Raw genomic sequence first — 26,017 nt, forward strand, 5'->3', positions numbered from 1 at the left:
GGTGTGAGGAGTCAGAGAAACAGGAGGATGTCCTGGCACCCCAGGGAACACCTGTCTGGGGTGTGCTAACTGCTAAAAATGCTCAGTAGTGTAGATACCTTCAGGATGAAGGAAACACCTGGGCTTTCTGGAAACATGGCACTTAGCATGAGGAATTTTTTGGTCATGTTTTTCACTCAGAGAGAATGGAAACCATTCTTGAGATGAAAAGGCCAAGGACTTATTGGATCCATGAATACAGTCAATGGATGTCTCTGGTGATGGGAAGCGAGCAATACACTGATATCTCGCTAATATGTGACATTATTTGAAATCAAAGTAGATGATATCATTTCTCTGTTAAAAACAGTGCTTGGGTGACCTCCCTGACACTGTGGTTAGCAACGAATTGTGAGACACTACAGATGCCTGTTGACATCAGCTGGAAAGACCCTGTGTCCTGGAAAGTAGGCCAGAGAGCAGTCCATGAACAACTGAATGGGTGAAGATATCTCCCACCTACCACCAACCTCTCTACCTATAAGTGTGACGAAGAGTAAAAAAAACAACAAAATATTAATAAGCAAACATGAGGAAATCTGCAGATGCTGGAAATTCAAACAACAACACACACAAAATGCTGGTGGAACACAGTAGGCCAGGCAGCATCTATAAGGAGAAGCGCTGTCGACGTTTCAGGCCAAGACCCTTTGTCAGGACTAACTGAAAGGAAAGATAGTAAGAGATTACTGAAAGACTAGCTTTCCGTTTGGTTAGTCCTGACGAAGGGTCTCGGCCTGAAACGTCGACAGCGCTTCTCCCTATAGATGCTGCCTGGCCTGCTGTGTTCCACCAGCATCTTGTGTGTGTTGAAAATATTAATAACTTCCTGCTGCCTTGGCCTTTCTAGGTTTTCAATCTCACCCCAAGTCTTCCTGCTTCTGTGTAACTTTGGCTAAGAATGTAGCTATTCAGTTTTCATATGGTAAGGGTCTGACACCATCATCACAGTATTATCAGTTTCTCTCTGTTTCCAAACAGCCCTGACGCATGTTACTTCACTAAGTACATGCATCTGGCTGCTTCAAAACACAAGGAAAGATAGTAGCTTGTATGCAATAGACTCCACTGGGTCCCGGGAGCTGAATCTCAGGACAAAAAACTAGTTATGTAGTAGCTGCTGTAACATGCACAGATAGAAGTAAGAGATGTGTTGGCCAGGAGTGAGCAGGAAAGTAGGATCAACAGCTGACGTACAAATGGTCAGGAGGTGATCACAGATGTGGCTATTTTATGCATTATTTTGACTTCTGTCTTATTTTGCTCCTTAATGAGACTGAGCCTAGTTTCAGCAACCTTGCTACAGAAATAAGTACAAGGTTTAGGCTCTGCCTCATCTTATATTGGTGCATCAATCATAGTAATCTCATATCTGTCACACTCCTTTGCTGTTCATATATGTGCCCTGAGCTTGTTTTCCATACTAGTTTGCTCTGGGCCCTGATTATGCAGTAAGTTTCAAATATTTTCCACAATTTCCTTCTCGAGGACTCAATGCGTGATCTTATTATGGCATCCTAAACTATTCTGCTTAACTGGAAATTAGCACAAACCAGCTTTGTCAAACCTTAGAACTTACCACTTTGCTAGGCTAGACAGCTGGCCCTGTCTTGTATCACAGCTAACTTAGCTGATGTGTTTAACTTGCATCCTCCTAAAACTCTAACAGTTTTTTGCTGGCAGGAATGTAATTAATAATTTCCATAGCTCATAGGAAAGATGTATTTTTGACCCGTGGTGTAGCAGCACTCTCTCTTTGTACTCAGTGAGCCATGATGCTTTGTGTGCTTGTCAACTTGTTTTCTGTAACATATCTAAATCCTCGACCTTGTGTTCATGCTAGAGTTGGGAGGAGAATAGGCAGCATAAGAGGCAAAAGGTTAATAATGTAGGAAGGGAGAGCAAGGATTAGGATGGGATTGGGAGAGGACAATGGGGCATGCTATTAACAGATTAAAGTTATGTTATTTGTTAAACCCTATTGTGATGACAGTCATCAAGTCAGGAACTTAATTATTTATCTGATTATCTTTCATTAACATGGTGCTGCTTATGACCTTTGAGTGTGCCAAACTGCTTCAAGTCCAGTGAAGTATGTTTTAAATGTAGTTGGTGTTTAGCTGCCAAATTTTTCGTAGCAAAATCCTACAAAAGAGAAGTACAATAGTTAATGAGACACTCTGTTTCAGTGCAATTATTTGAGCGGTAGCTATTTGTCAGGATGTGAGTAGAAATCTCTTTCTCCTCTCCATTTTCATCTAAAAGGACAACCCAGATCTTGATCATATCTAACCTGAAAGTTGGTGTATAACATTCAAGTACAGGGTACTGTAGGCTCGCGCTCTAGGAAATAGAAAAGTGAAGAATTGCAAATGCTGGTAATCTGAAGGAAAAGCTGTAAATGCTGAAGATGCTCAGCAAGTCAGACAGCATCAGTGAAGAGAAAAACAGAGTTAACATTTCAATTCAATCGCCTTTCATCAGAAGTCATCGACCTGAAATGTTAACTTTCTCTCCACAGATTTTGTCTGACCTGCTGAGTATCTGCAGCATTTTCTGGTTTTAGTCCAGGGAATGGCATTATTTTGAAGATATACGTAGCAGCATATGAAGAGGGCGTAACGTAATAATCCAGGGAAAGCTACAGACTGAGATGGAGCTTGTTCAGAGCCCTACGAAACATCAGCAGGAAAAGTTATTTAACAGGGGAGCTTCATAGAACTCCACCAACAGGCCTCAGAGAAAGAGGTAGGCTTCTACCAAAGTAAGTTGTTCTAGGGATTGCAGGACGAAAATGGATTTGTTGTTTATAGATTTAACTGCAATTGATTTGTTTTACTTATTATGATAATTACTATTTGGATTTATAAGTCTATAGGAATATATGAGAGAGTAAGACTGTCAGGATATCTCTTCCATAAGCACAGACTGTGCCAGTTTGGCCAAATGGTTCACTGCCTTGTTAAACCCATTCTGCGATTCTTCAGACAGCCATAGTCAGTGACACAAAAAATGTCTTTATGAAATTTGATTGAATTTGTTTTTCTGAAGTCTGTTGTGTGGGCATGAAATAAAATGAATGACTTGCCCAATACATTTTAAAGGAGTTGTTGGGATTTGAGTTACAGACTTTCTACCATTTATTAAGCAAAATATTTTTGATCAGGATGTGCATCTTATTTTGGATTTTTGAATCAACCAAAACAAATAGGACAGGCAATACAGGAATAAGAGTGGTACCTTCAATAGATAAGAGCTTCAAGGAACACAAACTGAGTGCATCATTTTTAGTTTTTTAAAGATTATTTAGACCCTTATTAATTATAGAAATCCTACTAATATATTGATGACAAAATTACCTTGAAATTTAGCTCTCACTATTCAAAATGTCTTTCAAAATTATTGTTTTTGTTCCCAGTGCTCGAAATAATATACAAGTCATTTCTCCCAGTAATATATTTCAATACAGGTATCTACTAAGATCTTTCCAACCATAGAACAAAAGCTAACCCCTGTAAGTTACTTGCCATATCTTGTGGTTTGGTCTAATTGCACTATAGACAAATCTTACTTACCTACATAAAGATGACATTAAAAATGATAAAAATTTATCTTGATTGTTTTGTTATAACTAAGTTCCTATTCAATCATTGGTCAAAGAGTCATAGCATCATATTGTGTGGAGTTATTCTGAGTTTGTGCTGACTGCTAAGCGCCCTTTGATATTCATCCTCTACATGTCCCTAGTATACACACAGGGAAACATCATTAGGTTACTTGTACATTAAGAGACTCTCAGATAATTACATAGAGTTTAGAAAAATAGAGAGCTATACAGTAGGGAAATTCTAGGCAGCTTTTAGAGTAGGATATCAGGTCAGCACACCATTGTGGGCCAAAGGGCCTGTAATGTGCTGTAGATTTTCTATATTCTATTAATACAAATATCTAATCTAATCAACAGCTCTGTGCATAAAAGCATACAGACATGGTCAAAAGGTTCAGTTGTGGTTCAGACCAAAGACCAGGATGGGGAAGAAATGTGACCTTAGTGACTTTGACCGTGGAATATTTGTTGGTGCCAGATGGGGTGGTTTAAATATCTCAGTAACTGCTAATCTCTTGGGATTTTCATGCACAGCGGTGTCTAGATTGTGCAGGTAATAGTGCGAATAACAAAAGAAAACATCCAGTGAGTGGCAGTTCTGTTGCTAAAAATGACTTGTTAATGAGAGAGGTCAGAGAAAATGGCTCAAACTGACTGAAAGGCAACAGTAACTCAAATAAACACGTGTTGCCACAGTGGTGTGCAGGAAGAGCATCTCTGAATGAACAACAAGTTGAACCTTGAAGTGGACAAGCTGCAGCAACAGAAGATCACAAACCACCCATACCTAATAAACTGAGTGTATATTTACGTATATCTAGACTCACTCAGTATCAGCACCACTTTTTATTTTGGTAACTTGTTAAAATGCAATGCGATAGCCATTCAAAATGCACGTGTAATAATGGTGCTGGCAAATAAACCACTTAGCAAATTTAAATGGTGCAAAGAAGACAGTCCAGCTGTGAAATGCCATTAGCTTGACTGACCATGAAGCCAGGATGCAATTGGCACAGAACCTGCTTGGCTGATCAACCCCGCAGATGGTACAAGGGCCTCGAGGCATATTCTCTTCAGTGTGAAAGGTTAATCCATTAATGAGCAGAAGGTGGGGGATACATTGACAGAGGTGATAAACATAGGTGTGGTCTCTACAAGGAGTTGTTGCTACTTCTGATCAGATTTAGGCAATAGTGAATGTGAAATTTTATCTCCAATCTGGTGCCTGCAGAAAATGCATCTCATGTACATATCTAGTGGTGTTATTTACTACCAAACCTTTTGGACTGAATATTATTAAAGGTATGTAATGTATGGTAATAACATGAGGGCTTCTAACTACTGTCATAATGTGTAATCATAAGATCATTTAGAATCTCAATTAAAAAGCAAATAGAAAATGTCTTAATGTCCATTTTGAATGTTTCTTTTTCTTTCCATTGAATGTTTATAGCTTTTTTGAGCTGAAAGGTTTTGAATCAAAACATTATTGAAATGATTGTATGAAAGATGTGACAGCATTGTCATCAATGACACAGCAGAAATTCTTTCCAAGAGTTCTGCAGAACAAGAACATCTTGTAGCTAGTTCCTCACGCTATGCTCAATGTTGTACTGCAAGCCACATGAAATGTAATGCCCTTTGGTAATTCACTGTTAACCTACTGATGCGGGCAGTTGGAAACCATTCCAGCCTTAGTATTTCATGCTTTAAAGTGGTACAGAAAGAAATGAGGTATAAAAAGGATCTGAGAAGGCAGATCAGTTAGACGTGTTGCACCTGCCAAGATGTCATCAGTCATATAAGCAGGATTCAGTGCACCTACAGTGGCAGTGACCATGAGGAATGGACTGAACAGGTTTCAGAACAGCAGGAAACCAGTTTGTGAGCCATGCCATCTGTTGCAAGGACACCTGCAGCCAATCTCCACCATGAAGTTGGCACTGTCAGTAGCCAACAGTTTTCCCTATGCACATATTTTTTTGTCTTCCCAATCTAGCCGTTTACATCCCTGCACCACTGACTAATCTTTTACCCTCTCACTTGTGAAACAATTGCAGGACCAGCTATCTAATCTCCTCTCTTTGGCTAGTCATATTTGCTGCGTGTGGCTGAACTGTTCTTCAGAAAACAATTTGCACTTCATTAGCATCTTTCAAAATGTTTGCCCTATCCAAGACATTCTTTACAGCCAGTGAAGTAATTCTGCATGGCAGCCACAGCAGAGCTGGAAGAAACAAGCAAACAATTTGTGTTCAACCAGTTCCGACAAATATTGTGCTAATGAACAGATAATCCGGTTTTGTAGTTTTGACAGATTTCTGTCCTTTTTGTCGCCATCATTCGCTGATCGGCACCTCTCCTGAGAGGTGACTGGGACTTTACCTTCTTGAGCACAGTACCCTCCCATGGTCACAGAACTGTAGTGGGGCTTTGTTACGAGGAGGCAAAAGCATATATGGAGGTCCAGCCCTGTTCTTGCTCATTGAAATTGTTGGTAGTTTGCTCTTTCATACAACTCTGTTTACTTTCTGGCTTTAATAGTCATTCACCAAAGGAATTTGATAATACAATTTAATAATACATTATTTATATAGCTTATGCAATTGATGGCACACATAAGTAAGCAAGATGGAGGATATGAAAAATGTAACATTCCATGAAACTTGCCTCCAGCTTCATCATTCCTCATCTTTTGGATCTACTGGGTGAGGTTGTCCATTGAGGTGTCATAACTGGGAGATGAGAAATGGAACCTGAAGTTTACCGTCCATTTGGGTTTATTCGCCTGACCTGCATTAGGCTCTGGCCTGGTATGACAGCAATGCAACAGTTGCCGTTTGGACAGTGGTAAACATTCTGAAGCGGCAGTTCTTCATGACTACCACTAGCTGATCACACTTTGTGCTGCTGTACTCAGATTCTGAATTTGGAATTACTTTGCTCCAATAAGTGCCTACAGTGACAAGGATAAACTGGAGGTGGTTTAATAGAAAATTCCAAGTAATATGGGAGCAGTTGAAATCCCTTACTATTGTTACCCTAGTTTTGTATCCCTCTTTAACCTCCATTTCCTGCTGAACATTAGGAACCTTGCAGTATATGCCTGCAAAGAAACAACCAGTTTTTTTTTGTTTCTACACTCTATTTTGTTGGCTTTGTTTAAAATACTTTCAAAGTATCCTCCCTCCTTCTTATGATTAACAACATAAAGCAATCTTTCCTCCATTCACCTGGAGATTCTATGCCCAGGAATGTTATTTTTCCAGCTCAGCCAACTTTTAATCATGAATGTGTCATTAATATTATAATTTAACCATATGTTAATCACTGGCCATAGTTTCTTCATCCATTTCAGAGTCCTTGCATTAAAATGTATGCAATCCAGCCTCACATTTCTCCCTGTGGCTCGAGATTTAACCTTTCTTTCTTTGTTCCTTACCCCCTATTGTAAGGAATATTGTACGCTGTGCCAGTTCCTGTGCCAAATTAGTGTGAGTTCTCCCAGGGGCTCAGGCAAATACAACCTCAATGCTGATGGATTTATTGTGGTTCAGGTATCCATAAATTGAATTGCACAGGTCCCACCTTTCCCAGAAACAGTATCAGTGACCCGGAAAACTAAAGTCCTTCATCTCTTTGGCCATGCATTCATCTGACCAACAGTAAACTCTTGGTATACTCCTCTTTGTAGCATATCACACTGGGAGCAATCCAACTTTTGAGGCTCTACTTTTCAATCATACAACAAACTAAGTAAGTTCACTTTCGACATGCATTGTCATTAGTGAAAGACCTATAAGGTGGAGGGGTTGGCAATGTTTGTCAGCAAATGTGGAATAAATACATTTTCTGCCAATCTTTGGTACCATCAATATGTGCTCCTTGCAACGGGTAAATCTCATTGTTGATAATGTAGCAACTTCATTATCAGTTCTTACGTTTGTCAGACAGCACGAACAATATTGAAGCTAACCTAAACTTCTGTCCCTCAAGTTGACTTTCCTGAAGTGGAAACAGATCCTTTAATGCCACATGTATGCAGCTTATCATTCCCTGAAACCTGAGAAAGTCTGATATAAATTTCTCTACAAATTTGTATATCTATGTTACCTGCCTCACTCTACCCAAAGGTGAGGAGAGTATTTCCCAGTCCTTGAGCAGAGAGTGTTTGTGACATTGAAAACACTTTGATGCACCTCAAGCATTGATGAGTAGTTTATGCCAATAACAGCATTGTAAAATGAACTGGAGGCCAACATTCAGAGACTGCTGGTGAGCTTCATTATCACAAAACAAAATAGTAGTAGGTCACAGTTCACAGTGACTGACTCTTTGGCAAATCCAAACTTCCACACATTACTATTGAATAAACTGGTTATACAACCAGTTTTAGTGTCTCCCCTTTTGACCTTTTAGCTGCACTGGCACAAAAGCTTGATCTTCATACCATTTTCTTGCAGGTAAACCAGCAGGATGAAAACCATAGGACCTCACTTTGGCATTGTTTCATCTTGAATCTCAGAAATGGGACGATTTTAAAGGGCTCACTTCTGATTATGCCTTTTAAACCAATGCCAGGATCCACTTAAAAAGCCCAAGTACTAGAGTTCATCCTGCTGGGAAGAACATGCTTTCTCTGCTTGGTGCTGAGAGAGAGTAAGTTGGATTGACACAGTCTAACCTGAAAGGCCAAGTGTAAACTGAGCATTGCAAAGGGATTGGTATCTCCTAACTGGTTCTCATTTGCACATGCATTTTCCACAAAAAACACTTTATTTTTGTGAATATTCAATTTTCATGAATTGGATATTGTTGGCAAGGCTAAGATTAATTGTCCCCCTCCCTAGTCACATTGGAAGGGATGTTGAGCCTGCACTTTCAATTGCTGAAGCCCCTCTAACTGATGACAGTGCTGTTGGATAAGGGGTTCCAGGATCGATGGCAAGTGGTCTCATGCTGTGAAACTTAGAAGGGGTTCATTTCTGTTGTCCTTGTTCTTGGTGATCAAGTGTTGTCTACGTTGTGCGTATTACATAATTCATTTTGACAAGTTATACGACAAGTGTGGTAGTTGTATAATCCTGATTTACTACAAAATTTTATAGCAATGGAAGAGAAAACATTTTGAGCAATTTGCTTTCTAGGTCTGTCCTGCTTTTTTGCTCAATTTATGTCATAATGTTACCTCAGATTTCATGAATGATTTCTTGTACAGTACGTTATCAGGTGCCTTTTGGAAATAACATCCAGTAATACCCTCTCACCTAACATGCTATTCATCATTGAACAGTTCAGACAGTTTGTCAGACATGATTGGCAAATCAGCAGCCTAGATATGAAATACTGTATATTACAGAAACAAAATAGAACTTACCTAGTTGAAAATTAGAGGTAAAATTGTAAGAATTCTTTCAGAAAGAGAACAATAGCCATAAGGGATTTTTTTGACCAAGCAGAAGAAAAGCAGAAGCTTTAAATGTACAAGAACCCTCAAATTTAGTTTGAAAGTAAGCACACAGTGTAAAGGGGGCTAACAGAAAGAATTCCACAAGCAGAATGTATTATTTCCTGCAGTGACTAATCTGCTGCTGTTGGCTGATAGTTAATCATCATCCAGCTCCTGCTGTTGCAAGCTGATTGTTGTTCTGCATCTGCAGTTATACCTCTGCTTCGTACCGTGGTATTCACAGGGTACCCTTGGACTGATGCACATAATCAGCCCATTGTTCAGTGGCCATGATGCTCCTGCCCCTGGGATTTGTCTTGATATATGCTGTAGGTTAAATATAGGTAATTGTACTAGGATTTTATTACCATGCTATGAATATACTACCTTAATTCCTTTACTTCTGTTTATAGCAGGGATAACTGAGAATATTAATGGACCTGGATTATTGTTCTCAGTGTGAATCTCTATCCAATTTTTGAAGTAAAAGCTAGGATAATTTGCATTCAGTTTTGGCATGATTCAGATGGAATTGGAACTGCCAATTAGACTGTGTTCACTTTGGAAAAGCTGGGATGTCGGTAAATCCCTTGGAATAATATTCTGCCAGTCGCTGGAGAGTGTGCACTGAATACTAATCATTGTTCCATGAGTGCATGTCACCTGAATGATTGGACAGTGAAATTGGTAAATTGGTTTATTATTGCCACATGGACCAAGGTACAGTGAAAAATGTGTCTTTCTTACAGTCCATACAGATCATTTCATTTCATTACACAGTGCACCGAGGTGGTACAAGTTAAAACAATAACAGAATAATGTTCAACAGCCACGGAGAAAATGTAGTGTAGGCACACAAAAAAGCATGGTTGTACATGCCTTCAGGCTTTTGTATATCTTGCCAATAGGAAGGTGGAATATTTGATTATGTGAACTGATTCACTGAGGCAGCGAGAAATGTGGTCAGAGTCCATAGAGGGGAGGCTGGTTTCCATGATGTATTGAGTTGTACTCAAAAATCTCTGCAGTTTTGTGCAGTTATGGGCAGAGATGTTGCATGCCAAACTGTAATGCATCCAGATAGGCTGCATTTATGGTGCATCAGTAAAAATTGGTGAGGGTCATATTGGAAGCGCCAAAACTCCTATTAATGAATGTAGGAAATTTTCGTCAGGTGTTTGTGTAACCAGGTGTCCATAATTATTTATAGGCCATTTCTTCATTTGTTAGAAATGTTTATTCAGGCTGTTGTAATATCCCAGTTTTTCCTGTCGTTGGTTTCTGCAGTGTTACAATAATCTATGATCTGACTAATGTTTGTCAAGTCAATGATGAACTGGTGTAACAGTTTTGCATTCTTCAATTAAAAGTCCACATGCTTACCTGAAGCATCCCGTTCTGGTGGATTTGGACCCTGAGAGACTTTTCATCATAACTTTTGAAGAAAAAGCTTGAAAAGCTTTTGAGCAGATCTACAACTACAGTTTTACGCTGAGATCCAGCAACAATCATAAGACTTCAACAGTAGAATAACTATACCTACCTGCTCATGTGAAGCATGAGTCCATGATATTAAATGATGGACACAGAAGTGACTGCAGATGCAAAACCACATGGCCTCACATCAGACTGAGACTTAAATGTACTCAAAAAATATCAGATTCTCACTGGATAAAAAGTCTTTGATCAGGCATATTGAACTGTTGGTACTTAAGCATACTGTGTTCTCTGATGTATGTACCACAAATGAAGTTGCTTCCGACCTGTTCTGATACGTTGGGGTTCAGAGAGCTGTACAACTTTTGCCAATTCTAGGATGGAGAAAGGTCATTCCTTTGATGCAGATCTGTCAAAAGATGTTCAAGGTTATTGAAAGGTTTAGTGGCAAAATAGTCACATCACAATGCACCAGACATCCCATATGATATTGGAACTCCAAACTACATTAATTAGTTCTCTCCATATTCACTTCTTAACTGCCCACTTAGTCGTGACAGAGGACTTATTGTGAGAAACTGCAGAGCACCTGATGCATTTGGGAGAACTTACCTGCTAACTTCTTTTGACTTATCCTCTTTCTTTCTAGTCCTGATGGAGGAGCACAGCCTGAAGCATCGACTGTTTACTCTGTTCCATACATGCTGCCTGGCCTGCTGAGTTCCTCCAGCATTTTGTGTGTGTTGCTTGGATTTCCAGCATCAGCAGATTTTCTTGAGTTTGTGTGATTATCCTTGTTTACTGCTTCTTATAATTAATGCACTAGAACACGGAGATCCTTCTGTACTTCACTCACTTGCATTTATTCTCCATTTAAATAATAATCTCGTTTTTCATTTCTCTTACTGAAGAACATGGCCTCACCCTTCTCCACTGTAAAACTCTATTTATCAGTTTTTTTGCCCACTCATTTTATTTATATCTCTGTGTAGAATCACAGTTTCATTATCACAACATGCCCTTACACCTATTCTTGCATCACTGACAAATTAAGAAACTTCAGGCCTATTACCTTCTCCAGATCATTAATGCAACTGGTGAACAATTGCAGGTCAAGAACTGGTATTTGTGATACACCACTGCTTTCCTCCTTCCTGTCTGAAAAACTTGCACTCTAGTCTTCTGCTGTTCCCACTCCCATCGACAAAAGATGTAAAAACTTGAGATAATCACCAGGCTCAAGAACAGCTTCCAACCAGCTATTATAAGACTCTTGAACTCTTGTAGATGGTAAAGATGAACTCTTGATTGCCCAGTCTATCTCATCATAGCCCTTACACCTGTACTTGCTCTGAAATTGCAACACACCATTCTGCATTCTGTGAATTTTCCCCCTTTCATACTTCATCAATGTACCTATATATGGAATGATGTGTCTGGATATCATGCAAACTAAGTCTGCAGAGAGGTATAAATAGGTTGTGCATGGCCAAGAGTCTAGCAGATGGAGTACAATGTAGGTAATGTGAGGACTTGGGAGTTCTTGTGCATGAATCTCAAAAGACTGTGTTTGCAGGCGCAACAGGTTATCAAGAAGGCAAATTAAATTCTTGATTGGCCTCACTGGTAAAGGGACTGAATTTAGGAACAGGAAGGTTACGCTGCAACTGAATAGAGTACTGGTGAGACCAGACCTGGAGCACTGTCTGCATTTCTGGTCTCCTACCTTGAGCAAGGCTTTGGAGGAAGTGGAGAGAAGTTTCACCGGGCTGTTTCCACAGATGATGGGGTTGGCCAAAGAGGAGAGATTGACTTGCCTAAGATTATACTTGTTGGAATTCAGGAGAATGAGCGGGGTTCTTTTTGAAATATATAAAATTATGAAAGGGATAGGCAAGACAGGCAGGAAAGTTGTTTCTACTGGTAGGTGAGACTACCAACTTCAAATTAGGGGATATAGATGTAGGATGGAGATCAGAAGCAATTACTTCTCCCAAGGAATAGTGCATCTGTGCAATTCTGTATTCAGGGAAGCAGTAGAGTTGGCCTCATTAAATGTATGATTTTATAGAATGGCAGAGCAGGCTCAATTGACCACATGGCTGATTCTTGTTCCAATTTCTCATGTCCATGAGTTCTTACGTTCCAAAACAGGTCTCCTTCTGTGAGGTACTAGCACACAAAATGGAAATAATTTGTCAAAATTAGCAGTCTCAACTGGAAACTAGAAATATATTGTATACTTAATGTTCTTAAGATGATATTGGGGCTTAGCAAGACAATGGAAGAACCGCGATGTTATATGTATTGCTGATACTGATACAAATTATAGAATAATATAGAACCTCATGGTTTGACAACTGCCAAATTCTCATGAAATATTGTTTTTTTACTAACTCTTCCTTCTGGTTTTATTTGCTTTGCTTTTGAATATACTCTGTAAATTACAGCATTGACAATCTGGAACAAATATTTTCCCACTTGTTTCTTTTATATTTTTTTCCTGTTACTTTTAAAGGACTGTATGATATGGGTGTATGGTGCTATGAATTTTAGCATTCCTTGGATATCTTTCACATTATTCATATGTAACTCTATAGCAAATGCAAGCAGAGCATATGCTGGAGGCATCACAGATGAATTTGACCATCATTTACATCAAGATATTTTTGGAGGGTATTGGAGTGATATAGATCAGGAGTGGAATCCACACCTGATTTTCTTTTCCCTAATTCAGGGTGTAGCAATCATGTCTTGTACTTCAACAACCTCCCCAGATTGACTTAGGGCAGATCATTAGCTCAATGGTTGTTCATTCCTGGTCAACATTTGACTTTAAAGCAGTGGCATTCCAAGATAATATATCAAAGAGATGGCTTGTATAGCCAATTTTTAATTACTAAAAAATCATGTGATTCAGAGATGTCTTGGAAATTTGCACTTTATTTCTATTAATCGTAATTTCTAATAAATCAATGTTCTGTCATTTTAAATGTCTGCAGAATCATAAATAAGATTTCTATTTCTTCATTAATTACAAAGAGTTTATATTCTAGGAAAGCATGAAAATGTTAGGGTAAATTTTCTGCTCCAGGGCCCCCAGTCCAGAAGCCTGTGTGGCACCACATTAATTATAGACAACAAATCATAGGCTACAGATGCATAATTTCCCAATATCTGCTCCCTGTGGGGGCTGATCCACACTGGAACACTGAAGTGGAAAATTTGCTCTTATAATTTGAATTGTTTATATCTTAACCTGTGAACAAAGTGTAAATTCTTCAACAAGTATGTAAGAAGCACAGGTCCTAGTAATTTACATATCTCTTTCATTTTAGGCCTATGTGTTTTGTTAAGCAGCTCGAGATCCCACAATATGGCTACAGACACAATGTTTCCACCACCACACCTCGATCTAACCTGGCAAAAGAGCTGGAGAAATATTCTAAGACTACATTTGAATATAACAACTATGACAACCAAGTTTTTGGAAAACGAGCTATAGCTCCCAAAGTTCAGACCAGGGATGCATCCCCCAAAGGGTATGATGGTAAGAAACAAAATTTACAATATTGTAGAACAATCATAACAAATGTTTTTCCAAGAGTTTTTTTTTTAGAAGAAATGGGTTTGAACTTATAGGATTTATTGTATTCTGTTTTGTAAGCATTTTCAACAGTTCCTTCAAACAGTACTTGACCAAGACTATACAGTATGTAAATACAACAAGATCTTAAAAGCATAATATCAATGGTAATTGCTGACACTGTTAAAGCTAATGGAGTTGAAGCTGACCATTCATGCCTATTATATGGACACAGGACAGGTGCAAAGAAGTCTCATTTGGAAGGTCATTCTTCCTTGCATCTACCAATAACAAAACTTTGGCCCTGGATATGTCAATAGGAAGCTTGAGACTCTGGTTCGTGCATCCAAAGGGAAATCAGCTTGCACTGAACAAACAACCTCTCTCCCAGTGTTAGAAGCAACTGCGCCACAAGAATTCCAACTGCTATTCTCTGAAGAATCTCTGTAAATTATCACCAAAAGATAATATTTTGGCAAAATGTTTAACTGAATGTACAGCCTCAAAGAGATTTCCACCTCATAACTGCAATCTGCTCCCAGCCTAATGTTTAGTAGGCTCTACTCCTGCACTCAACCCTGAAGCCAATGTGCTCCTTTTGAGACCTGACAGCAGCAAACAAAAGTCAGGAACCATTTTGCTGTTGTCCTGCATTTGGACTCCTTGGGTTTATGCAGAGATCACTACAGATGTACTGTACATGGAATTCAGTTTGATGTCACTTCATAAGCATCTACAAGTTGGGATATTGAAGGAAAGTCATAATAATGTCAAAAACCAAAACAATTAATACTATGAAATTATATTAAAGCATACAGTCAGTTATATTTGGGGGAAGCTGCTTTTGTATAATTGTATTATTGTGTGTGATATTGTTACATAATTTAGGGAAGTGCCAACAAAATGTGACAGTTACTGGTTTTCTGATAAGAAAATAATCTTTCATTTCCCGAGGATGATGGTTTCTCAGGGACACCCAATGAATTTGACAGAGAGAAAAAAAATCAAGAAAATGAACAGAGGAACAGATTTGTTGACAGCTTTAGCAGAGCCCTGAAGGAACAACACCTATTCACAGGGAAAAAACAATCTGCCACAATGTGGAATTCTTATCGCCGAGACTTGAGTTAAACATAGTGCAGAATCCTTTCTGTTATATAGTCAAGATTAAATTGCCAGAGCAGTCAGGTTGGTGCTTCTTGTGGCTGCTGGCTATATGTGTTAATCCAGAAAGATTCAATCTGACAAGAGATTTGTGTTAGACTTGTTATGTCTTGAATAAAGACACAATCTTGGAATGGAAGCAACACAATGTTGGTGAAGAGAGCAAAAGACAGGTGCAATTAAACTGGGATGGACAGGCTGATGATGAGGGCCTACAGAACAGAAAGCTTAAAAATAGACAATTTAGAAGACCATTGCCTTTGCTAAACCCAGGGCTTTCTCTAATGGATTCCACTGTGTTAGTGGCATTGGAAGAAATGTAAAGGACATTAAAGTAGCATTACAGTCCTAAAGATGTTCATCAGGCTAATTTCTGGAATGAGCAGTTATCCTATCAAGAAAGGCTACACAATTTGAGCCTGTCTTCCTGAGATGTCCCATGCTGTTCTTTTGTTGGTAGGCCCTCACCTGTAACCAATCTCCCTGCTGGTAGGTTTGACACTCTGCAGCCAGCACAGTACTCTGGGCTTCAAGAACATATTGAGCGGAACCTTTAAAAGCTTGTGTTTGTGCTATAGAATACTGCAACATGCTTTCACTCATAGTATGGATGTCCATCTGTTTAAGTAAAAAGGGATGGATGACTAGCACGCGCATAGGGCATCCTAAAACTACCTCTTGCGGAGATAGGCCTGTAACGCAGCTTGGAGTGCAGTGTGTTATCCTGACGGCCAGTGGAAGCTCCTTTGGCCATATTGCTCAGTCTCATCACCCAATTTAGCTAACCTGCATTTCAAGGTCCTGTTCTATCCTTCAGCTGTTCCGTAAGATTGAGGTTGATAAGGACAGGTGAAATGATGCTTACACTACAAGGCTTTCATCAACTCATGTAACTTTACCTGTAAATTGAAGATCATTGTCTGCTGAGATCTTCTGGTGATCCCAAACCTAGGGATAAATTCTCATAATAAAATTATCAACAGTTACAGCATCATTTCTCTGAGTTGGATCAGGTTTTACCAATGGGGATAACAAACATGATAACAAGTGCATAATCACAACACATCCATTTAGGTAACTGCATGAAGTCCACTTGGAGGGCTCAATGGCAGCAGATACCAAGAGTGTCGTTCAGAACTCTGTCTCTGGTAAATCATATAGTTGCTGTTACTTTTCTTGTTATGATTGTGAATCTCTCACTTACAGTTATACCCGTCATCCGTTACAGTTTGGCACATTGTGTGCTTTAGTCCGTCAATCCTTTCAGCCTCTGACGCATCACGCTGTAATTGTATTTGTTCATCAGAAGAATTTGGGAAGTATTGGCAGCCTGATCACACTGGAGTGCTAAGAGGTCATAAAGCTGTGCTGTTGCTGCCTTAGCAAAGGAGACAGTTCATATATTTTATCTGGCTATTTCATCCTTCCTATGAGCTGCATAGTGTACAGCAACAATTGCAGTCAGTAATTAAAAAGCAGGAAAAGATTTGTAGTTAGTTCACTGTGTTTTATCAGAGTTCTGAAGAAGTATAAAACCCACATAGTTTCCTTAATTGTCCATTGTCATACACCGCACCTAAGGCATAACAAGATTCATCATAAACGTTTACAGTAGCACAAAAGATTCAACTCATTGAGCAGAAACAGGAGGGAAGGAAGCTGTGCCACCTCAGATGCCGCATGAGATGCACACACTGCATATCCACAAGGATTTTCCACTAAACGTTTTCCCCAGTATCAGATCAAGAGGAAAAGCCACTCAAGAAAAATACATGCTGGAAATCAAAGCAACACACACAAAATGCCGGAGAAACTCAGAAGGCCAGGCGGAATCTGTGGCAAAGAGTTAACAGTCAATGTATCTGGCCAAGACCCATCATCAGGACCTGATGAAAGGCTAGAGTGGATGTGATTGTTTCCAATGGCAGGGAAGTCTAAGGCTAGAGGACACAGTCTCAGAATGGAGGGATGTCCTTTTAGAACAGAGATAATGAGGTATTTCTTTAGCCAGAGAGTGCTGAATCTGAGGAATTGGCCAAGTCATTAGGTATACTTAAGGCTGAGGTTGATAAATTCTTGATTTGTCAGGGCATTAGGGATATGGGGAGAATGCAGGAGATTGGGGTTGAGAGGAAAATTGATCAGCCATGATGAAATGGTGGAGCGACTTGATCAGCAAAAATGGCATAATTCTGCTCCTATAGCTAATGGTTTTATCATCTAATTAGCAAAAATTATTAATTATGAATACTACAGTGCTTAATATGATGACAGCTTTACAAATGTTTTTACAAAACATGACACATAGTGCAGCAAGTACATATCACCATCTCAAACCTCACTGCCTCATCCCTGATCCATTTTCATCATCTGTGTCAGGGTCATCCAGACATCTGTAGGTATGTTGTAAATTTATGTTGCTAGGTCCACAGAGAGAACTTGAAGTGCATTCTGTGCCAAATAGAGAAGGAGACTTGATGTACCTAACCAAAACTGTAGCAATTAGCATTGATCCCTATTTTGTGGGGGAAGAAAGAGAAGAGAAAAGAACAATATTAAATGAGAAAAGCCTTAATTAAATTTATTGTTGGATAAAGTGCACGAAGTAACCATATCCCTTTATGTAAAAAGTCTGTAGGAGACAGGTTGTTTTTCATTCGATTTGAAATACCACAATGTTAATTAGCATCTTTATTCCATTTATAGCATTAAAATTCTTCTATTATTCTGAATTTTAAAGAAAGGTATCCAATCATATATTTCATTTTTGTTAAGATTATTAATTTAACAGTAGAAAGATACAATTATCAGATATGAATGAGGGCTTTTGATCTTGCCAGCATTCTGGACCAGAGTTTTGGCTATCCTTAGGAGATTGCTTAAATCATTACAGACATCCAGGAAATGAGATCCAACATAGATATCAAGCAAAGTTGGAATAATCTGAAGTGGCACAAAAATACACCATGTCATGGCCAATGGAGAAGAATCAACTTGTTATTAGGTCTATCCAGGTGAGGCAGGACAAGAGGGTCACAGACCCTCAATTGCCAAGTGGGACTGGAAGAATGGTTTTAATACACAGTATCACAGTGCATTTGCATATATCTGGCTTAATACCATTTTTGACACATGTCCTCATAATGGATAGTGATTTGAGAGTCACAAATGTGCAATCAATAGACTCTAGTCACTTGTAAAGCCTGTTGTTTAATTGAAATCATAGCTGGCTTGTTGTTGCTCCTGCTGTGACCCAGGAATCCAAATACTGAGATGTGTTCGCCTGAGAGCATCTGTCACTTAAGACATGCAGCATGACATGGATGGCTAACTCAATGAATTTCCCTGCACAACATGCTTATTAAACCTATAACTCCTGATGACTTGGGCACCTGTCCAAATCTTCAAGCAGTACTGTAGTAAACAACATCATATCTATAAAAAGGGATCTCGCTGCAGTCCTTCAATGCTTTGAGGTGAGTATTACGAAATGGAACATATTCTTTTTTGATGCAAGTAGATGTCAATATTCTTTGACACTGATTTCTCTTAAGCTGTGGTAGCAAAATTTCTAAAATTTAAAGTTACTCCAGATTGCAGTTTGCAGATTAAGATGAAATAATAAACAGTGGATAAATTCTGTTTGCTTGTATCTATTTCAATCCTTAATAAGTGCTGAGATTCTGGAACAGTGTTTTTATAATTCACCACTAATGACTAAATGCTTTACTAGAATGACTTCTACATATATTTTAAAAATCCCTATTTGTGAATACTTCATGATTAGACTTCTATTGTTCCTTTTGTGAAAAAGTTGACTTTTAATGCAGATTATATTCTTTATTTTAAAAAAATAATTAAATGAGCATAAATTTATCCAGAGAGTAGGCTGAAACATATCTGCAGTGACTGGAAAGATCCAGGTGAAAATAAAATGGGAAACATCAAAATCTAGAGCTGACAATTTAAGAGGAGTTTTGCAAGACTGTAGGGAAATGTTGTGCATGAGAAAAAATAGTGCAGGGAATGCTTCTGTTCATTAATAATGCAATAAGTCTGGCTATATTTCTGTGGGAGTTCGAATCAGAAATTAAGTAATAGCAGCCTTATGCAAAGTGCTATAATGCCGAATCTGATTAAAATGTTATGCAACTCTTTAAGTCAAGGTAATGCATATCACCCTGCCAAAACAAAAGCTGGAAGTGCAGTGTAAGGTAACAAAAGGTGTGTGGAAATATTGGAATTTCCTTCTGTTTGGCTGATGAGCAGTTAGGCAGAGGTGATTTGTATGATTTTATCAGCATATTTAATGAGAATAAAACTGGAGTAGAAAGAAGTAAAGATGACACCAAAGTAAATTTAATACCGCTTCTTACAATGAAATAATGAATTTTGTTCTTTTTTTCCTCTCTCTAATGTGTATAGCAACAACCCTTTCCATTTATTTAACTATGTGCTTGGAATGGAAAGGTGTGAGGAGAAAGAGCATGCTCTCTTCTAGTTGCTGCAACCAGGAAGAAGGTATGTGAACCTAAGGACTGACTCCACCAGGTTCAGAAACATTTACCTATAAACCAACAGGCTGTTGAAGCAAAGGAGATAAACTTCACTCAACTTCACTTGCGCCATCACTGAAACGTTCCCACAACCTATGGACTCACTTTTAAGGACTTTTCATCTCAAGTTATTGATATTTATTGCTTATTTACTTATTATCATTAATTCTTTCTTTTATATTTGCACAGTTTGTTGTTTTTTGTACGTTGGCTTAACACCCAAGTTGATGTGGTCTTTTATTGATTCTATTATGGTTCTTGCATTTATTGAGTATGTCCGCAAGAAAATGCATTGTATATGGTGACAGATGTGTACTTTGATATACATTTACAAAGAGGTTTCACCAGGATGTTGCTTGAAATGGAGGGCGACAGTCATAAGGAGAGATTGAATGTGCTGGTTTATTCTCACTGCAATGTAAGAAGCTGAGGAGTGACCATACAGAAATGTTTAAGATTATGATGTGCACAGAGAGGAAAGATATTCAAAACTTTTTTTTGTGGGGCAGGACAATCCAAAATTGAAGGGTACATGTTTAAGATGAAAGGTGTAGGATTTTCACAGTGGTGAATATCTGGAATGTGTTGCCAGAGGAAGTAGTGAGGTGCAGTACATACAATTATAATGTTTAAAAAGCATTTGGTAATTAGTTAGGAACAGTACAGAGGGATTTGGGCCTGATGCAGACAAATTGGATTGATGTAAGCATCATGTTTGACATGGATACATTTTTATTTTATTTCAAAATACAGCAGGGGACAGGCCTTTCCAGCACACCAAGCCATGCTGCCCAACAACCCACCGGTTTAACCCTAACCTAATCACAGGACAATATACAATGGCCAATTAACATACTAACAGCTATCTCTTTGGATGGTGGGACAAAACCAGAAACGCACACAAACATGGGAAGAAAGCATACACTTTCTCACAGAAGACACTGGAAATGAACTCCGAACACTGGCACCGTGAAATGTAGTAGCATCACGCTAACCGCTAAGTTATCACAGTGCCTCACAGGATAAAGTAGGACAAAGAGCCCATTGCTATACAATTCCATAATCACCTTGAAATAGTTTCCCTTTATTTCATCTTCTGATCTATCAATAAGAACATAAAAACATAAGAAATAGGAGCAGGAGTACGCCAGCTGGCCCCTTGAGCCTGCTCCAGATTATCAAAATAAATAGTAGACAATTGAGGAGCAAGAATTAATCCCTGGGCTACTTCCCCAGCACAATTTTTTCCAACTGCTTGCTCTGTCATAGCCACTTTTTCAATCCACACTGACACATTTCCTCCAAAACCTCGGGCTCTTAATTTATGCTCTAGATTTTCCTCTGGTACCTTGTTAAATGCTATTTGTAAATCTAAGTATGCTACCATTACAGATTCTCTCTATCAATTTTCCCTGTAAACTTTGTCACACACTACTTAATTTTCATAAAATAAAGTTGTACAGATTTTATTATATTCTGCTTTCCTAAATAACTATTTTCTCATTTAATTATTTCCTCATTGACTACTGGCTTTAGCTTCTTGACAACAATAAATGACACCTTTGCTTCCCTACCCTCTACCTTCGTTCCTTTTCGGAGTCACATTGGCCACCTGGAATTTAGCAAGTTTGAACGTTTTCAACCAATGCGTCCACTAACTCTGCAGCTACTTATTTTAAAACCTTTGGTTGCGGATCTTTGGATCTTGGCAATCCGTTTGCCTTTGGTCCTGTCAGTTTTTAATATTTTATCCCTTGTGATCGGGATTTTTACAAATTCATCAATGTTGTTCAAAATTAGTCCACCTTTCACTGTATCTAGGGATATTTGCTATGTCCTCTACTATGCAGAAAATTGAATGGTATTTTTCTTTGTTTCTTGTTTTAATTTATCAGAATCATTCCTTTGAAATTGACGCTTATCTTAGCCACCTTCTTCCTATTTATATATCCATAAAGACTCTTATTGCTTACATTGATATTAAATATAAGTTTTATCATCAAAACTAATTTTCTCTCTTCTTATGAGATTTTAATATTTATGTTCTAAAATCTTCCCAGTTCTCTGGCCTATCACTATCCCTTACCACTGTGTATGCATTACTTTTCAATTTGAAATTATTCTCACCACTTTTGTTAACAATAGATTGTGCACCCTTTGTGCTTGGATATCTGCACTGTTCATCTACTGACCTGGCACATTTCACCTTTGACAAACCCATCTTCATGCCATTATAATAATCCTTCTTATGTTGAAGGCCTATGGTATGCAAACTGCATCTAGAATTCTATGGCAACACACACAAGTTGCTGGAGGATCTCAGCAGGTCAGGGAGCATCCATGGAAATTAACAAACAGTCAACGTTTCAGGCTGAATCCTTTCTTTAGTACTGGAAAGGAAAGGGAACTACACCAGAAAAAAGATGGGGGAGGAGAAGGGGGATAGCTAGAAGGTGATAGGTGAAGCTAGGCGGGTGGGAAAGGTAAAGGGCTCCAGACGAAGGAATCTGATAGAAGACGAGAGTGGACCATGGGAGAAAGCATGAAGGAGGGACACCAGGGGGAGGCAACAGACATATAGTGGTCACTCTCTTCTCGGGGCTCTGTAACCACACGATCTCATTACACATGACTAAATCTAAAAATTCTGGGCAGGATCCATACTGTGCTACTGTAAGAAATAATCTCTGATGTACTCCACAAATTTTTCTTCGCTACCCCGGATAGTTCTCTCAATCCAATCAGTAAATAATTTATAATCTTTTCTGACAATTTACTGTTTCCTTCAAACTTGCTTTTCATATTTTCCCATTTATTCTATGCCCAATTGAAACATCACATTCTGAGGCCTGTAGACTACTCCCATATGTGTCTTCTTTCCTGTGCCATACGTACAGTCTACACAACACAAACTGATTATACATTATTACCTTCTGCCTCCATATTGTGACTCAGTGTTGATTTGGCAACTTTCTTGATTATCAATGCCATTCTGCCTACTTTCTCTTTTGGCCTTTGGAATATTGTATAACTAGTAATATTGATGAACATCGCCTTTCTGAGGCACCGCTCCATGAAGATGTCTTGGATATTACGGAGGCTAGTATCCATGATGGAAATGGCTTATTTTACAACTTTCTGCAGTTTTTCTTCAAACCTGTGCAGTAGCACCCCCACACCAGACAGCAATGCAGTCTGCCAGAATGCTCCCCAGGGTATAGCTGTAGACCTTTGAATGGTTTAGGTGACAAACCAAGTCTCCTCAAACTCCTAAAGAAATATAGTTGCTGTCTTGCCTTCTTTACAGCTGCATCAATATGTCAGGACCAGGTTAGGTCCTCAGAGTTATTAACACTCAAGAATTTCAAATTGCTCACTCTCTCCACTTCTGATCTCTCAATGTCGATTGATTTGCATTCCCTCATCTTACCCTTTCTGAAGTCGACAATCATCTCTTTGCTCTTATTTACTTTGAGTGCAAGTTCGTTTCTACAAACCCACTCAACTTTTGAAACTTTATATTCCTCCTCGCTATCCTGTACTACCGTTCCCACTGTTCCTCATGAGGTATTAGACATCTTGTTCTTGGAGATTTAACACATCTTCTTTCTGAAGATGACTGGCAAAATGCAAAATTGGAGAAAAAGTGCAATGTTAAAAAAAGAAAAATGTTGTGAATAGATCAATGAAAGGAAAAAAAATCAACATGTTGAGCAGATTTAGTCCGCAATACTTGGGTCTAAACCATTGTCTATATTGTAAGCAGAGTGAAAAGTGGAGCATGAGAAACATCACAGATGTTTAAAAAAAGATCTTCTCAATTTTCATCTATCTAAATTAGCTGAAGATAATATTGAAACTCTTCTGTTAGTTTTGCTCTTGCTGCTTCACCTCCACACTCTGTCAAGCTGATCCTTTGTCCAAACAATAAACACAAGGTCTGCCTTTGTGGTAAATCCATAACCACAACACTCCGAGACAAAAAAGAGGCTTATCTCCTGATCTTTCTTCATGACAATAACTAGGAGCTGTGCATGTCTGCCACAAGTTAATTCTAAGCTCTCTGCTTTGCCTTAAATTTTATATTCAGAAACAAATGTAAACAAAGCTGCCATCTGGATAATAGTGAAATAGCCAAGGTCTGCTTGGCCATTTCATTACAAGTTATTTTGCATTATAAATAGATGATTTCAGGTTCATGGTTTTACTTTGAACTCTTTCAAACTAGAAGCTGAAGGATTACTATTTATCTCAAATACAACTGATGGCAAGAAACTTCAGTCGTTAGTAATCACACATTAATTTGCATTTTGGTGGCATGATGTTAATGCATAAGATCTTGGTAATTTCATTGTGAGAATACTATACTAGCTGTGACCAGGTAACCCAATGGTTTCCCTTTTTATAGCCACCATTATCAATTCTATCAATAAGTCTGAAAATAGAAACATAGAAAACCTACAGCGCAATACAGGACCGTTGGCCCACAATGCTGTGCCGTACATGCACTTACCTCAGAAATTACCGAGGGTTACCCATAGCCCTCTATTATATATATATAAAATACAAAAGTTCACTCTCCAGCATAATTATACCTATAGTATTATAATGAATAGCATGAAAAACACAAGGTTAATAAGAAAGAACAATTATTAAAAGTGGAGAAAGAGAGGAAATTGGTTCTGATGAAGAATAATATAAAGAAGGTTGAGATAGTGCTTGGAAATTGAAACGTAACAAGTGACAAATGCTGGGAATCTAAAATATAAACAAGAAATTCAACAAAAATCAACAAGTTAGGCAAAAATCAACAAGTTAGGCAATATCTTGGAGAGAAAAATATATATATAACATTTCAGATCAGTGAGCCTTCATCAGAGCTGGGAAAAGTGGGAAAATGTGTGTTCTAAAGTTTATATGCTTAAATGCCTGTATCAATAGACAATAGATGCAGGAGTAGGCCATTCGGCCCTTCAAGCCAGGACCACCATTCAATGTGATCATGGCTGATCATCCACAATCAGTACCCCGTTCCTGCCTTCTCCCCATATCCCTTGAGTCCACTGTCTTTAAGATAATTAGCTGCACTAATTAGCTGCACTGAGAGGATACTCTGAGGATTTACGCCAAGATTGGAAATTTTTAGTTAAGAGATACTAGATAAACTAGTGTTTGTTCTTTGGATCAGAACCTCTAGCCTCTAGTGGGAGCCTTAACTGATACATATAAAATCCTATCAAGCCTTGATAGAGTAAAGTTCAAAGTAATTGTATTTTCAAAGTACATATATGTCACCATTTTGAACCCTGAGACTCATTTTCTTGAGGGCATACTCAGTAAATTGAAGAATCATAATAGAATCAACACTTGGAGGAATGTATTTAGAATATTATCAAAGGTTATAGGTGTGGATTTACAACCCAATTCACTTACGGCAAACTTTGGGAATTATTCCAGAGGAAGCAGGTAGAGTTCCTGCTTCCACTCAACATGTGATAGCCTTTTTAACTTTACTGGCTAGGAGAGTTATCTTGTTATACTGGAAAGAATCTAATCCACCTACTGTTTTTAACTGGCTCTCCTCGATTATGCTCTGTTTAAGTTTGGAGAAAATTAGAAGCCAGACATTTGACACGCCTTTTAACTTTGAGCAAGTCTGGTGACCCTTTATTCAATATTTTCATATGATTTAATTAAAAAAAAATTCAAGGAAAAATTTTCCTTATCCACGAAGGTTCTGAGATGACTGGAAGGATGTTTTCTTTCTTTTTTTTTCTAATTTTATCCTCAAATGGACTGCCCAATCTTTCTTTTTTTTTGTTTTAGGTTAGTTCAGTGGGTTTTTTTCTCCTTATTAATAAAATTTCCAATCTTTGTTTTCTTTATGATTTGTCAAGAGGAGTTGTGGTTTCTTGTTTATATACTATATACAGCAGCTTAACATTGTATTTAATTGACCTTGACAGTATATATTTTTTGTTGTTTCTACATCTTTTGTATTATGTGTTTGCCACAACTTCTCCTCTGATTTGTATTTTTTTCTTTGTTGGAAAATTATTTAAAAAAAGATTGAAAATGAAAATGAATGAGAATCAACAGAAGACTTCACTCAACAAGACAGACAAACAACAAACGTGCAAAAGACAACAGACTGTGCAAATTGAAAACATAAAAATAAA

At 38.3% G+C, this 26,017-nt stretch overlaps 1 protein-coding gene across 1 annotated transcript in view; it reads left to right on the forward strand.

Moving 5' to 3' along the window:
* LOC132400716 (myelin transcription factor 1-like protein) overlaps positions 1-26,017 on the forward strand; it is a 450,971-nt gene that overhangs the window by 280,790 nt on the left and 144,164 nt on the right. The window contains exon 11 of the mRNA XM_059981999.1: positions 13,871-14,082. Coding sequence (XP_059837982.1) covers positions 13,871-14,082 — 212 coding nt within the window. The remainder of the gene's footprint in view (positions 1-13,870; positions 14,083-26,017) is intronic.

The sequence above is a fragment of the Hypanus sabinus genome, chromosome 10 (genome assembly GCF_030144855.1).
Source record: "Hypanus sabinus isolate sHypSab1 chromosome 10, sHypSab1.hap1, whole genome shotgun sequence".
Taxonomy (NCBI): Eukaryota; Metazoa; Chordata; class Chondrichthyes; order Myliobatiformes; family Dasyatidae; genus Hypanus; species Hypanus sabinus.